This window comes from Thamnophis sirtalis, unplaced genomic scaffold (genome assembly GCF_051295495.1).
Source record: "Thamnophis sirtalis isolate CommonGarterSnake01/CBP01778 unplaced genomic scaffold, rThaSir2_p1.2 scaffold_12, whole genome shotgun sequence".
NCBI lineage: Eukaryota > Metazoa > Chordata > Lepidosauria > Squamata > Natricidae > Thamnophis > Thamnophis sirtalis.
The window spans coordinates 22,368,857-22,385,662 of record NW_028261392.1 but is presented as its reverse complement, the minus strand read 5'-3'; the positions used below and the strand labels follow the sequence as shown (position 1 = coordinate 22,385,662).

The window sequence follows — 16,806 nt, the reverse complement described above, 5'->3', positions numbered from 1 at the left end:
TCTTCCCCTGCCATGCCTACCAAGCCACGCCACGGCCACCAAGCCACGACCACAGAACCAGTAGTAAATTTTTTTGAATCCCACCGCTGACCTTTACTTTTACACATAGACAACTCACAGGCTATGAGAGAAGGCATAGTTTGCTTACTTTGATCATTGATTAAAAAAAAAAAGAACCTCTTCTCAAAAGACAACTGTGGAACTGCTTTTCCCAGCTGTGCAGATGGTCAAGTAGGCTGGGGACTTTAAAAAACCCACAATAGAACATAGAATAACAGGGTTGGAAGGGATTTTGGAGATCTTTAGTCCAACCTCCCAGCAGAATTTAATTAATTGAATTGAATTCTCTTGCATCAGAATCAGTAGTGGGTTCCTACCCGTTTGGACTCGTTCGGCTGAACCGGTACTGGTTTGGCGGCCTGGGTCGCTGGAACCGGCAGCGATCCAGCCTGCCACACCCCCTAGGTGGGGCCATAGGTGCTGCCATCTTCTTTTTTGCTTCTGCGCGTGCACAGAACAATTCTTATTGCACTGCGCATGCACGCACAGTGCGCATCTAGTGCGCACACATACACACAAGCGAACCAGCAGTAGTGGCTACTGGAACCCACCCCTGATCAGAATGTGACTACCGTATTTTTTGGAGTATAAGACGCTCCGAAGTATAAGACGCACCTAGCTTTTTGGGAGGAAAACAAGGGGAAAAACATCTGCCTCCCAACAATTTTCCTGCTTGCAGCAAACAGGAAACAGTACAGATCATATACATTGTTTGTGGTGTTGCATTTCAGACTATACATGTACAGATGCTGTGAAAATTGATGTGGCTTTCTGGAAGTATAGTTATTCTCTGCTATTTAAAAGAAGATACAATAGCACTGGGCCTCTTCAGAGAAAGCATTTATTTAAAAAAAACTTCTTCATTTTGTTGTCTAGAACAATAATAAAGCAATCTTTAAAAATAAGTCTAATAATTTGAACATTCTATAGTCATTTATAGTTATTTACTTACCTCCTTGCAGCAAACAGCCTGATTAGCACAATAATTTTTTTTTTTGCCTCTGCTTCCCAGCAATTTGCCTCCTGCAGCAAACACCCTGTTTCACTTTCAGTTTCAGCAGGGGCCTCCCGATTATCAGCTGTTTCAGGCTGCAGGGATTGCCATAGCCTATTGCTGCCTCCGCAAGCCCCATTTTCCCATTTGCTGCAAGGAAGTAAAGTGCTGGGAGGCAGAGGTCAAAGGATGGAGGCCGGTGGGTGGGACTACATTCGGTGTATAAGATGCACCCAAATGTTCACCCTCTTTTAGGGGGGAAAAGGTGCGTCTTATACTCCGAAAAATATGGTAAGTTGCGAAAAGCTAAGCTTAAAAGACTGCCCATTTCTTTAAATGTGTTCCTTAGAACTCTCTGGTTTTCTCCAATATTTTAGAAGCTGTTCTAGTTCTTTATTTAACAAAGTGATAGCACCACACAGCAATGAGATATAAAGACTTGTAGGCTGGTCTACATTTATTTTCTGTTACTGTTACTGTGAATAGTTACTGCATGGACAACAGACACCAAAATCTCTGAAGAAATAAACCTGAGAATTCCCCAAGTACAACATCAATTGCTCACTGAGAATTGTGTTCTCCTACTAACCTGCTAAAAAAATTTAGATTTTAAGACTCCCTAAAAAATTATCTTGGAGACCTCATTTTGCAAGGAGATTTTGCCTGTTGAGCCTGAAATATTTAAAAGAGTCTGCTGAGCATCTCCCCTTACCAAGAGCTACAGTGTGAGACAACCCAATGGTGAGTGGGTATTCTCTGTGGCAAATCTACCGAACTGGTTGGAAGAGGTTCCACCAGTGGACCCAGAAAGCAGGCCACACCTACAGAAGAGGTTCTAAAATTTTTTGAACCCACCACTGGTCCTTGGATATGATTATTCTACACTATCATGCTCATATTTATAAAACTCAGTGCCTCTGTGAAAGGTAAGGATGACTACTGCGTTTGTGGTGCAATCAGAACATTGCGTGTGTTGAAGTTGTTTTAACGCAAACCAAAGATGCCTTTTAAAAAACAAGTTTACATCATATTCTTATGCATGCCAGTGCTGTGCGTGAGGTAATTTAAGGTGGTTCTGACAAGTGTCATCGGCATCTTCATATCAGGTCACATGGGCGGCAAGCCACTCCCATCCGGTCACATGGGCAGCAAGCCACTCCCACAAAGGAGGCCACACCCACAGAGTAGGTTCAAACAATTTTTGAAACCCACCACTGGCTGGCAACCATCTTTCCCTGGAACAGATTGGAATATCGAACATCGGTTGTCTAGTCCAACCGTCTACTCAAGGCAGGAGACTTTATACCCGTGATGGCGAACCTAGGGTACGTGTGCTGGAAGTGGCACACAGAGCCATCTTTCTGGGCATGCTAACTGTCACCTGTTGCTCTTTTGGATCCGGTATGCCGGCCAGCTACTCTTCATACATGCGGAAGTGCCAGAAACCGGAAGATCATCTTCCCAGCATGTGCTGAAAGAATCAAGGTGTTGCAATGGCTCAGTCAAAGTCCAGACCTTAACCTGATTGAAATGCTGAAGGGAGACCTCAAGAGAGTTGTGCTTAAACAAATGCCCACAAATCTCAATGAATGCTAGTGAAATTGTAAAGAAGAATGGGACAAAATTCCTCCACAACAATGTGAGGCTGATAAAATCATATACAAAATGATTACTTTAATTTATTCCTGCTAAAGGTGGTTCTATAACCTATTGAATCACAAGGTCTACTTAGTTTTTCATACATGGCTACTCCTTTTTTTGGGAGGGGGTTCTTTTTGTAAAATAAATGATGATATGGTGTACTACATCAGGTGTTGTTCATCTGAGATTGTATGTACCTACTTTTAAGAACTGCTAAGGACCAGATGATTTTTTATTATTCCCTGATAAGAAACACCATAGAACTCAACGAGGGTGTACTTTCTTTTTCACGTGACTGCATACTGTCAGTGAAACATTACATCTTCCTAGGTTTTTGGGAAGAACGTGATGCATATGAAGACCAACACTAGCTAAGAACTGGCAGCTGTGCTTTTGCATTGTTGGGTATAAAAATAAAGGAACAATTGGCCAGAATGGTAGCATTTTCAGCCATTGAATGCAAACTTTATGTAGGGCTGAAAAAAATATTTGTTGAACCCAGAGACTTCTTCATAATTGCTAAATAATGGTCCTGATGGAGCCTGTACCTGGGGAAAGGGATTAGCAGAGGACTGGGAAAATCTGCTTGATACTAATTTGAGAAGCTATTGGAGTTTTTGGGAATTAAACCAGAATGATTATTTTGCTGAAAAGATAAGAAGAGATGCCCTAGAAAACTGACTCTTTGAGTTCCAAAACCTTCTTGGTTAAAAAAAAAAAGAAGAATCTAAGAATCTTTAGGCCATAGGGGTGATTGTTACATTTTTTTTTCATGGAAGAATGAGCATAAATGTTCATTTTAGGAACATTGATTGATGTTACCTTATTCAAAATGTTAAGGGAAGCTGAGGTTTTAATTTAATACATGATGGTATCTTACCACATCCATACTATCTGTGCAAGACTTCAAAACTGCTACATTGACCAAAGCAAGCTTTCCTAGGGTACGTTCACTGGATACCATTGTAGGTGTTATTTGTGTTGTATTGGACCATCAACAACAAGGATCTTTGTTTTTCGCATTGCAAACCAGCAATATCCAAGTATTTCTGAAGTACAATTACAAGCCAGGTAAAGAAAAGCACATCAAATGATATAGAATACTTGTGTTTAAGAAGCACCAGGTTTTTACATTTTTATTTCCTAATTCTGAAACTCAACACACTTGGTAGATTTAACAGCTCTTTCACATTCCAAGGCAATGTGACATATGAGAAAAAGACCATTTAACCTCTAAGGGGGTATTTGAGAGCCTTGTGCACATCTTACACAAAGCAGTCATGATACCTACTGTGAAGAAGTAAACAGAGAAATATGATGGGACAAAATTCATTCCTGATTTTAACTCACATGGTAATTCACACAGTCAGGACGATTAAATGGAGACATGCTATCTGAGTTTGGTGTTATTTAACAACACCTGTCAGCACCAGCTTTGGTTTGGAAGATGGAACCATGATGACTGCATAGCCCTCTGCATTTTCATCAGACCTGTATGTTGATTTGATTTTGCTCAGAATCAAATATTCCCTTTGAGAAGCTCAGGCTGTGCCTGCTACCAGTGGTGGGGTTCAAATAATTTAACAACCGGTTCTCTGCCCTAATGACCAGCTGGGTATGTGTGGCTTGGTGGTCATATGACCGTGTGGGTGTGGCACCCATTGACATGAGTGATGTTGAGTTGGCCATGCCCATGGCCAACTCAACATCACTCACGTCAACGGGTGCTTTGCCTTAGCTGTTACGATGTAATAAGGGTTAACTGGAGAGGCAGTTTCTATAAGCAGGGAAATAAAGATTAGGCTAGGAACAACACCAGAATGTTTCCTTCCTGCCTTCCTTACAGAATTAGCCCTTTAAAGTGAAAAACAAAAAACAAAATAAGATTTCTTCCAACAACCGGTTCTCTGTACTGCTTAGAAAGTTAACAATTGGTTCTCCCGAATAGGTGCGAACTGGCTGAATCCCACCACTGCCTTCCATCCTCAAGTTAAATCAGCCATGGGAAACCAAATGTACAATGAGATCACAAGTTTTGTTCAAATTTGGGCCAAATCTTTGTTAATGGAGAGACACAACAGCCATTTTAGCATAGCTGGACCCCAATTAAGAAGCATCAATGACAATGAGGACAGAATAGTACTCAGGATACAAAGTGTAACCATATAACTGCATAACCAGATACAGCTCAGGATCGATCCAAACGGAGCACTTCCTCACAAAACCACCTTCCAGGGGTTCAACTTTAATGTGAAATTGATATAAAAACAGCTGTTCAAGCAACTGTTTTTCAGACATGTTTAATATGCCTGCTGGGAATCAGAAGAGCTACAGTACATTTCAGGAGGCTATATATATATAAAATCAGAAAACAAAAAGTATTGCAAGAAATCTTGGAATGTGGAAACTTAATTTTTTTCCCTTAATCTTCAGAAAAGTGAATGTTGTTAATTAATCAGTGGAGACACCTGTTCAGAAAATGTCAGTAAATCATCCGTACAAATGTGAACAAAGGGTGCTGCAATGGGCAGATTCCACGCTTGCAATTATTTTCCCCACAATTGAATTTTAGCATCTTTTAGATCAGCATTTTTAAGGTCCGTGGACTTCAACTCCCAATACTTCACAGTCAGCAGAATTCAAGACAGCTACGTGATCGACATTTTCTCTCCAACACGAGGTTGGTTCACCAATATCTGGGTCCTTGCAAATGGCTGCCGCTGTGTGAAATCATAAATTTTGTGTGGCTGGCCCTGATTAGAACTCAGATGGGAGACCACTATGGCCCCAGGACTGTAACAAGGACAGCACAGAAGAGATCAATGGCAAACTACTTTTGTCTCTTTCCCTAGAAATCTTTGTGATGTTTAGCTTGGCTAGAGGGCACAGCTTTTGAAGCACTGCAAGTCACGGATGGTGGCAGGAAGGTTTTTGTTCCCTTGCATGGCTGGCTGGGCGAAAATCAGCTGTGGACTTACTAATTATTCCCTAGGAGGTTTACAAGAGACTGCTTTCTGATTCCCAAATGTTTGGAATGTAGCAATTACAACGCTCCTTACCTCCGCTATAGATTATATTGCCCAAAGGAAGAAAGCCAGAAGGAACCTAGAGTGGAATTTTGTGTAGAACGGAAATAAGACTGTTACAATTCTGATTAAAAGAAATTCCTACTTCAGGCTTCTTGAAATCCAAGTGCATCTCTAAGTGGTTTGGCTAATGGATCTCCTGAAATATGCCCATCAGGATCACAGAAGAGTAGATTACAGATCATGTTAACCAGATGTATCCTTCAGATATTTTAAGTTTTTTGCAGTTAATTAAGCACATAAGAGTACAATCATCATTACCAAATCAAGCTGTTCTGCATATTCTCATATCCTACAGATTTTCACAAACGCATGAGTTGGGAGTTACCCCTGCAAGGGGCTTCCATAGACAGTTTGTCAAAAAAAAATCAAGGTACCATGTGGTTAAAATCCTTTTTTTTGCATGAATTGTCTATATGGTATCACAAAAAAGCATACTTGACTTTTTGGACACCTTCCCTGTTCATGTGGAACTTATGCAAACCCACAACGATTGGACGGGAGACTTCAGAGAGTCTCCAAAATTACTCCAGATTAATACCTTAACACAGGAGTGTCAAACTCAATTTCATTGAGGGCCACATCAAAGTTGTGCTTGACCTTGGGGGACCAGGGAGGCATGGCCATGGCGGGCATGGCCAGCTCAACATCACTCGTCGAGGCTCTGTTTTCACTGGCAGAGGCTGCAAGAGGTCATTACAGTCAAAAACTGAGCCAGGGCGGCCGTGTACATTATCCCCATAATCCATTTTTGCTGGCAGAGGGCTGCAGGAGGCCATGGCCAAAAACGGAGCCTGGAGGGCTGCACGTGGTCCTCCCATGCTCTATATTCACTGGTAGAGGCACCATGGACCAGTCCGCTGTTTCCAGGGCGGCCCCGCAGGCCAGATCTAAGCACCCTATGGGCTACATCTGGCCTGTGAGCCTTGAGTTTGACACTCCTGCTTTAACAGGACCAAAGGTAGAAATTATCAAATGTATGGGGAATACAGCAGAGGTGGGTTGCTCCTGGATTGGCCTGGATTGGGCAAACTGGTAGTGGTGGAGTTGGGAGGCTCAGCCCACCTGCCCGGATGCTTCTGCGCATGCGCAAAAGTGTTGCGTGCATGAACCGGTAGTAAAAAAAATGGAAGTCCACCACTGGAATACAGGTAATCCTAGTGTAGCGACCACAACTGAGACTGTGAAGTGATCGCTAAGTGAAACTGCAATTGCGCTTATGATCTTATTTCAGCTTCCTTTGCTTTACAGACCTGCGAAGTTGATGAATAGGAGAACTAGTTGCAATGTTACTTTTTCATCAAAGTAACAGCAAGCATCTGCCGTACGAGGCAGATGTTAAGCGACGACTACCTGTATTTGAATTGTATTTAATTAACTTATTTTAATGAAAATTTGATTGAAACTATTTTTTTCTCACTGGGGACCATATATGTCCTCTGTGTATGCGGTTCCATGACAACATACCATTCAAAGACTAAATGCAGATTGCAGAAAAAAATGATTGTGTATTCCTGCTATAAAGAAATGGGCAGAAAGTCTCCTCTTTGACTTTTGCACTTGTCAATAATGAAAGGATGACATTTACCCAAGCAACACATACACACAAAAAGCTGGTTGACAAAACATTTCCCCCCTACAAAGATGTGTCAACCCTGAGCTTGTAATTAAGAAGTTAAAATCTGTGATTTTTATATATATATTTATATTTATATTCATATATATAAAAATAGATGGCCGTACTAAGACTAAAAAAGTGAAAGAAATTCGGAGTGTCAGTACTATATATATTATATATGTATATATATATAGATATTTGTGTGAGTGCGTGCACATGTAGGAGTGTCAATAGTTCAGCAGGAGAATTCCCTTTTGATACAACAAACAATAGGAAGAAAGTCATTTCTATGAAAAGTTAAGATATTGATCCAATTACTATTATTGGCTGCTTTTAAATTGACCATTTGGGTATGTTGAATAGCACGGGTTCAGAAAATTCTGTTCGAGATCAAAAGTGAAAGTAAGAAAGATTACTGTATATCATAAAAGATTTGTGTATGGGGGAGGGATTTAAATGTTTTAAATTCAAGAATTGTTAAAAAAAACGCTGTGGATGGGTAGTGATAGGGTGTGTGTGTCTGCAGAGGTTTGTTAAAAATGCCAAGATTGGGGTACAGGCATGTGATTGAAGCCCCACTCCTTTTTATGTGTAATCTATGAACACAATAGGCCTCTAAAAAGAGGAGGGGCTTCAATTACATGATCATGGCTGCCATTTTGATATTTTTTGGCACCATCCTGCAGATACCCCCAAAGGGCACTCACTCCTATGCCCATGTTGTAACATGGGTTCAACCAACTGCAACAAAAACCTTACCGTGTTTCCACAAAAATGAGACAGAGTCTTATCCCCCCCTCCCCCGAAATAAGCACTTGGCCTTCTTTTCGGTGAGGTCTTATTATTTTTGAGGTTCAGGAGGTGGCGAGCGTGGTCACCTCATGGCTGCTGCTGTGTTGCAATATTTTCGGGGAGGGCTTATTTTCAGGGGAGGGCTTATTTTAGCGCATGCACTCAAAAGCCCGATTGGGCTTATTATCCGGGGAGCTCTTATTTTTCGGGAAACAGGGTAGTTGTCAAACACAAACCGGTGAGAGCAAAGGGACAGAAAGGTGCTACTCTTGTTCTCAGAAAGTGTCCTATTTCTGCTTCAAACCTCTCCGCCAACTCTTCTGTTTGACAGTTAAGAATAAACATAGTTAGACCTGTGTTACAAAAAAAACCCAAAACAAAACACCAAACTCCAAGATATTCTCTCAGTGACTTAACATCATTTTGGTGATTTGAAGTGCAATACAGAAGTGTCCTAGATAAGAAGGCTTGGCTTTCCTGTGGGTGCATATGTACGTGCTTATTATTCGGCCTTGGAATAGCTTTATTTTCAACATGTTTCTTCTTTCTGTTCTCTTTTTCTTTCTAATGGAAAAAAAAAGAAATAAAAATAAAAGCCCATGTCGGGTCCCCTAAATCTCCACCCCCCCTTTTTCTTTCTTTCTGAGGCATAAAAGCAAATCATATTCTGAAAAGTCTTCTAGAATAAAAGTGTGAGAGAAGAGATCGCTGAGAAGCAGACATCGCCTTCCCCAGATGGAAACCAGAAGAGGCTCTTCTAGGCCCCGGCACACTCTCCGTGAAAGTGCCAAAATGCGGCAGGGTGCAGGGCCGCTTCCTTCTGGTAGAAAACCGTAAGGGTTGGTGGTGTGGTCCATTGTCTGAGGGCATCAGAAAAGGAGCTAATTGGCTGTTCTGTTCTTTTTCAATAGCTAAAGGGCAGTCAGAGCTGACTGGAGCCGGGATTATCTGCAGTGTCTTTGCAGGAGAAAGACTGTAAGAAGGAGGAAGCCTGTGAGGACAGATGGGCTTGGCTGGCTGGCTGAAGAGTCCACTTCCCTCCTGCCCGAGTCAATGAGAGGAGTTTCTGTGGTGATGAATTCAAATTCCGTTGGACAAATGTCATCTGTACAGCCGCTTCCACTACCGGAGCCACTGGTTTCCTCACCTGTAGGACCAGGGAGAAAAAGAGAGAAATCAGGAAGAGCTTGAAAGAACAGCTCAAGCTGTACACAGAGAGTGAAGTAACTCCAGGTGACTCAATGTCTGAGAGCTACTGCCTGATGGGTTTGAGTCAGAGGTGGTATTCAACAGGTTCTGACCCGTTCTGGAGAACCGGTAGTGGAAATTTTGAGTAGTTTAGAGAACCGGTAAATACCACCTCTGGCTCTGTCCCCATCTATTCTCTGCCTCCACAGTCCCAGCTGATCAGGAGGGAATGGGGATTTTGCAGTAACCTTCCCCTGGAGTAGGGAAGGAATAGAGATTTTACAGTATCCTTTCCCTGCCACACCCACCAAGCCATGCCCACAGAACCGGTAGTAAAAAGAAAATTGAATCCCACCACTGGTATGAGTGTACTACTTGGTAAACCATCAGCTTCCAGGATGGCTGGTTCAGAACTCCTTCCCAGGACCTCATAGCAGGTCCTACATTGACCATTGGCCTACATGTGAAAGAAGGATCTGCCTGGGTCACACAGCAGAAAATTAATTTGAATTAAAAAAAAAAACACGAAGCTGCCTTTTTAAGAGACTTCAGTGGGAAGTCTGTCAATAAAGCTGTTCTGCTGACACAAATTATTAAAATAGTCATGAGTTTGGGCTCAAAGAAATAACAGAATTGAAATAGCAAACTGAAAAATTTGTTAGCAAATTGAAACCTGGATATTTCCACAAATGTAGTGAGAGGTAAAGCAGTGTTTTTACAGGATATTCTTAGCCAAATTATTAATAAGCCAAATACTTATTTATCTGTCTTTCATTTAAAACAAAAGTTATTTTGTCTTTGCATAGAGGAGGGTTATATATTAAAAAAATTCAACACGGTATAATAATGCTAGAAAAATGAATAAAATATCTAAGTATCAATAACAATAAGCCAGCATTCCTCCTAGATAATGCAGGTAGTCCTTGACTTACAACAGTTCATTTAGTGACTGTTCTAAGTTACAACTGCACTGAAAAAAGTGACTTATGACCCCTTTTCACGCTTATGACCATTCCAGCATCCCCATGGTCACGTGATTTATATTCAGATGCTTGACAACTCACTCACATTTCTGACGGTTGCATTGTGATGGGGTCATGTGATCACCTTTTGCAACCTTCTGACAAGTAAAGTTAATGAGAAAATCAGATTCACTTAACGACCCTGTTACTCAGAGGTGGTATTCAGCAGGTTCTGACCAGTTCTGAAGAACGGGTAGTGGAAATTTTGAGTAGTTTGGAGAACTGGTAAATACCACCTCTGACTGCCTCCGCCCCCATCTATTCTCTTCCTCCTGAATCCCAGCTGATCGGGAGGGAATGGGGATTTTACAGTAGCCTTCCCCTGCCATGCCCACCAAGCCACACCCACCAAGCCATACTTTGCCCACCAAGCCAAGCCCACAGAACTGGCAGTAAAAATTTTTGAATCCCATCACTGGTGTTACTAATTTAAAAACTGCAGTGATTTAGTTAATGCATGTGACAAGAAAAGTCGTAAAATGGGGCAAAACCCACTCAACAAATTTCTCACTTAGCAATATAAATTTTGGGCTCAATTGTGGCCGTAAGTCAAGGACTAGCTGAAATATTATATAATGTGAACATCTGAGGAAGAACAGCTTTGCCCGGGTGACACTTAATGTGCAACAATTTATTAATCTGTGCATGGCACACCTTTTTTTTTTTTGTCTCCAGCAAGATAAGGTAGAGCAGCTAGTTTCTGGGGTAGATATTTTACAAAAATAAAATTGCCACGTGTGGACATACGAAAAAAGAAAGGGAACTGCTGCTATTTTTAAAAAAAATCCATATACTTGCTACTTATGTACAAGTCACATTCTTAACCACAGTATTTCCTACACAGAATAAAGAATAAAGATAACTAGTTTTTTTTCCTGGTGCTGCTGAATTTAACCATCCCTAACATATTAAAAATGTAGTTAACTATTCTTTATTTGGTGAGAAGAAAGCTCTTCTGTTTTTACTCCATTAATTTTACATAGATGTCTACAGGTTTCATTTTAAGCCTTTTTGGTACATCAGCATAACATCTACATCTACAACTATTGAAGTATTAAACTATTAAAGAATCTTGAAGTAGTGTGTGTGTGTGTTTGCGTTTGTGTACTCAACAAATCAATCAGTAAACACAAACACATTCCTGTGTGTTTGTATATAAAATGAAAAAAGAAAAACAGTAGTAGCATACTTCTAAAAATATTCTCTCAATGGGAGCTCTTGCAGTATTAAAAGGCAGTTTTTCAAGTGTTTATTAAAAGTTCATGCTAATACAGAAATTTTCAACAAATAATTTCTGTTAGCACAAGATAACTGAGTGTTGTGCATTCCTCTTTTGCTCTATGGCTGTGATGGTGAACCTATGGCACATGTGCCACAGGTGTCATGAAGAGCCTTCTCTGCGGGCATGCCAGCTGGAGCCACAGCCCAGCTCCACTGTGCATGTGTGTGCACCTCCTGCTGGCCAGCTCTTCTTTGGTCTCAGCCACGCATGCATGGGGTGGGTGGGACATATGCAGGGGATGCATGTGTGCATGCACGGGTGTGTGTTTGTGCATGCGTGTGGGGTGCTCGCATTGCATTTTGGGGTCCCGTGCAGTGCCCCTGCACCCCGTTTTGGCTTCGGCCATGTGTGCCCCACCCTCAGTGCATGCGTGCCCTACTCTCGTACATGTCCGTGCAACCTCCCCATTCCCCATTTTGGACCTGCAAGGCCTCCTGCACCAATCTGAAAGCCAAAACGGGGCATGGGGGGCGTCACACATGCATGCACGGTGGTGGGGCTCATGGGGGTCACATGCACATTGCATTATGGGTGCAGGCATACAATGACAAAAAGGTTACCCATTATTGCTCTATGGCCAACAGATATAGAGTTTGCTTCCCCTAGATTGGGCTTCTTCCGTTCTTTATTAAACATCCTGATTTTTTTTAATCTTAAGTTGTTATTATCAGATCAATCTAATTTTTACTTATTTGACCATATCTAAGTACTGTTCTACAGTGTCTTTAAAACACGCCACAATATTTCTTCTTATCCTTTTTAGATATTTTAGAACTGTTTTATCCTAAATGTAATTTCCTTGCTGGTCAATCACCAAATATTTTTTTTTTATAAATGACTGATCAAACCAGGGATATTCTGCCCATCAAACAAGTACTATAATCAGTGAGCCACCGCTAACCAATAGAAAAAATGTAAGGAAAAAAGGAATTTTTATTTCAAAGCTGGTTGCTGTGCTTACACACATGTGCATTTTGATGAATTTGATATAACTTAATATGCATATAATTTTTTGTGTGTACACACCCACAGACATGCCAGTACAATAAAATCTGCCCCCCAAAAGGAAAGTAATGGAAGGCTGTTTTCCTGGAACAGAACAGAAAATTGGAAGTATACACTAGCAGGAGGTTTATCCAGGAAATGAACTTTTGGGGCCTGCATTTAGACTGAATCCTCTGCATGGTGCTGCTAAAGAGTCATAACAAAGATTTTCAAGACAAGCGTAGAGTTAAGCGGCATCAGAAGAGGCCTGGAGCAAACTGTAGGAGACGTAGGATGGCTAGGGGAAACCACTTTTCATGTTACATATGTGCGTATACCAGGGTTGGATTCAGCTGGTTCGGACCAGTTTGAGTGAACCGGATGTTAATTTTAATCTGGTTTGCTGAACCGGTAGTTGCAACGACTGGCTGACTCTTCCCACACTACTACTCCCCTCCCAGGAATCTCCATGCGGCCCGTTTTTGGATGCCAGGTCAATTCAGGGCCCACACAGAGGCTCTGGGAGGGCTAAAAATGGGCCTACCGGAAGTACCAGAAGTCTGGAAACGGGTCTGCTTCTGGCCTCCGGAAGGCCTCCAGAGCCCAGGGGAGGCCATTTCCGCCCTCCCGGAGGCTCAGGAAAAGCCTCCGGAGCCTGGGGAGTGTGAAGAACGGGCCTACCGGAAGTTCAGGAAGTCCAAAAACAGGCCTATTTCAGGCCTTGGGAGACTCGGGGCAAACCACTGGAGCCTGGGAAAGGTGAAAACGCATCCCCCACTATGGTGCAGGAGGCTGAGTAGGCCATGCCCATCATGGCCATGCCCACCCAGCAACCAGGCAGAGAACTGGTTGCTAACATTTTTTAATCCCACCGCTGTGCATACCCACATGCTCTTCCTGTCTTTTTGTAGGAGAGAGACACTCTCTTGCTCTCTAAAAGGAAACTGTGCAGCTGGGTACCATTTCTTATCTTCCAATTTAGGGGTAGAATAGACAAGAGGTATGTGTGTGCTGCCGACTCAGTGGTACCTTAGGTGGGCATCTTACTGGAAGTTTTCAAAAATAGATTGGACAATTTTTGACTGGGAATGGTATAACGTTCCTGTCTTGAGCAGGGGATTGGACTAGAAAACCTCCAAGGTCCCTTCCAGCTCTGTGATTCTATGATTTAATCTGAAAGGAAAGCAGCTTGAGAGTGTCCAGCCTCTGCTCCTCATATGGTAGAAACTTTCTGGATGGGATAAATAGACTGGTTTTGTTTATGCTGTAGGACCTCCTATTGGTAGACGTGGAAGGCCTCAGCATGTGAAAACTCATAAATCTAATAAATCTCAATCTCTCTCTCTCTCTTAAAACCATTGAATATAAAAGAAAGACTTGAATGGCGATAGAGTGAATGGACCTCCACCATTTGATTCATGTGTAAGACTACTCTTTACAAGTCAAACAAAAAGCAACAGTTTCAAGACAATAGAGTCTTCAAAACACCTTTTTTCGGCTCTCACCTTCCTCTCTGTGATTGCTGAAAAATTAGCAATGTGTTTCCTCTTCATTCAGAAGTGGGAAACAAACTCAATAGTATTGTAAACTCTGAAGTTGGCTTAACACCATTAAAAACTGGAGCACTGTACCCTGATTAGATTAACATGCAAAACCAGGTTCCCACCTCCATTTATGATGTGACCTTACTTACTCTGCCCAAATGCCTATCCACAGTGATGTCTAGCCACCAAAAGCAATTACAGCACTGGATACAGGAAGAAGACAGCCATTAATTTCAATGCAAATCACTACTAGCGCTTGAAGTCAGAAAGAAAGGTTGCAGCAGAGAAAATTGCCTACATAATGTCTTACTTGTGTCCTGAAAGTTCACATCATTCCCATTGTATGCATTTTTAAGTTTGTTGGTCATTACTCTTAGTGCCATGATTTGCTGTCTTATGTAGGTATCAGGCCGGGTGATGTCCACATCAACCTCAGGGTTGTTTATCTGATTGGTGAGTCCATCATTCATGATCTCAGGTAGATACCTGTACACCAGAATGGAGAATTAAGACACATCTTTGTAATGATTACACTTCAATGGCATTATTCACCGAGACAAGGACATTCATCCATGACTTATACACATTCATCTTTTGTGATAAATATGCTTATAGGACCATTCATTCATTCCTTAGTGTCTTATGTTTCAGGGAGGGATGTCTTCCTAGAATGGATGCAAACAAATAGTTTCCTTTTCCAAAAAAATAATAAAACACCACTGTATTTCCTGAATAACCATGGCTCAAAATTTGAAAATTCCTAAACGCCCTATTCTACCGAGCGAGATAGATGGGAGACAGTATTTTCATGAATTCCTGTTTATGTTTTAAAGAAATGATTTACCTTTATTTATACTGGGATGGGTTTCTACTGGTTCGCCCTGGATTCGGAGAACTGGTAGTGGCTGCGACAGGAGGCTCCGCCCACCCTCCTGAATGCTTCTGTGCATGCGCAGAAGCATCACACGCGCACAAGCGCCGAACTGGTAGTAAAATAAATTGAAACCTACCACTGGGTGTAATGTATTCACATTGTTGACTTTGCACAAAAGAACCACATGATTCTATACTAAAAATTGGCATGACTTACTTCTGTGCTCTTCTTTACTTTCTTTTGTTGGAATAACCAGGATTTAAAAGCTGTAGGTGTCAGCCTCTGCTTTGCTGCTGCTTCGGCTGCCATGAAACGGGGAGGGAGGGCATGGTATTTGGGAGGGGTTTACTAATTGTGCTGGAGGAAGATTCTGGAGTTCTGCTGCCTGTCGGACTACGCATGCGGAGGTGGTTCCCGCCAAGGCTAACGGCACCGACATTCCATCTTAGTGATGCCTTTTGAAGTTATCTCACACCTGACACTTAGGAGAATTATGATTGGACTATAACTGGGATGCCAAGGGGTGGGGAATGGGTTATTCTATATATCAATCGCTTTCGCGCCTAAATAATCAGTCTTCGCTTTGCTATGCCTTTAATCATTTATAATTAGTAAAAGTACACTTGATTTCTACCTATGGAGTCTCTTGGTCTTCTTTCCTAATTACTCAATGAAGAGGTGCTGACAGTAGGTTTTATTAAGAGCAGGTAAATGAAACTTTGGTCCCACTGAAATAAATGAACCTTGTGTATATATTTGAGAGCTACTGATTTCAGTAAGAATTAAGTACATACATTTGGAAAATAATTCTCTAGTCAATGGAACAACATCTGATTTAGAGGACAAATCAAAAGAAAATAACATCCTCTTTTTTCTGTATCTATGACCAGTTCCTAATATAATAACCAAAAATCCAAACGATCCATGACAGTGATTTGGCACAATATATGCCAGAGGGACTGTGAATTTGAAGAAATGAATCATCCACTAATCAGGAAAAGCCCTAAAACAATGGATATATATATTGTGTGTTAGTTAAAGCCATCAAAAAAGTGATTAGGATTACAGAATTAGGAAATAAAAGAGTTGGGAAAGAACCTTAGAGGTCTTCTAGTCCAACCCCCTGCTCAAGCAGGAGACTCTATAGTATCACTCCAGGCAAATGGAAGGACATTAAATGTTTTTCCTCCCATATTTCCTCTTTGTCCAGACAACCTTGCCTGATTGTATTGGAGATTTTGACAATAAATCCTCTTAAGCTTGGTTATTGGACTTCTAATTTGAATATTTAAAAAAAGCGTTGGAGTATTTTTATATATTTACAATGAGGAAGGATAGAAATGCTAATTCTTGCCAAACATAAACAAAGGAATATATCATGTAGCAAAATCTATGTAAAGGAAAACAATATATTTTCTGTACAGAAAAGCACACATATTGGAAAGATAAAACGCCCATTGTTTAGCTTCAGATAAAGAAACACCTGCCTAATCATAAATAAGGAAGTTTGTCGTAACTTTTAAGATAATCTGTTTTAACAGAATACAAAAAGTGTTCATCTTGATAGAGCATAAACTGTCGTAATAATACATTCCATTCTACTGAGAGCCGAGGTGGCGCAGTGGTTAGGGTGCAGTACTGCAGGCCACTTCAGCTGACTGTTATCTGCAGTTCAGCGGTTCACATCTCACCGGCTCAAGGTTGACTCAGCCTTCCATCCT

The 16,806-nt window shown here is 41.4% G+C and overlaps 1 protein-coding gene across 2 annotated transcripts in view; it reads right to left on the bottom strand.

Annotated features, from left to right (window-relative positions):
* Positions 1 to 6,523: 6,523 nt before the first annotated feature.
* Positions 6,524 to 16,806, bottom strand: part of GPC6 (glypican 6) — a 905,632-nt gene continuing 895,349 nt past the window's right edge. For both annotated transcript variants that reach the window (XM_087726482.1, XM_087726483.1), the window contains 2 exons: positions 14,522 to 14,697; positions 6,524 to 9,338 (listed from right to left, as the gene is read on the bottom strand). In XM_087726482.1, the coding sequence (XP_087582608.1) occupies positions 9,136 to 9,338; positions 14,522 to 14,697 (379 nt within the window). In that variant the 3' untranslated portion in view covers positions 6,524 to 9,135. The remainder of the gene's footprint in view (positions 9,339 to 14,521; positions 14,698 to 16,806) is intronic.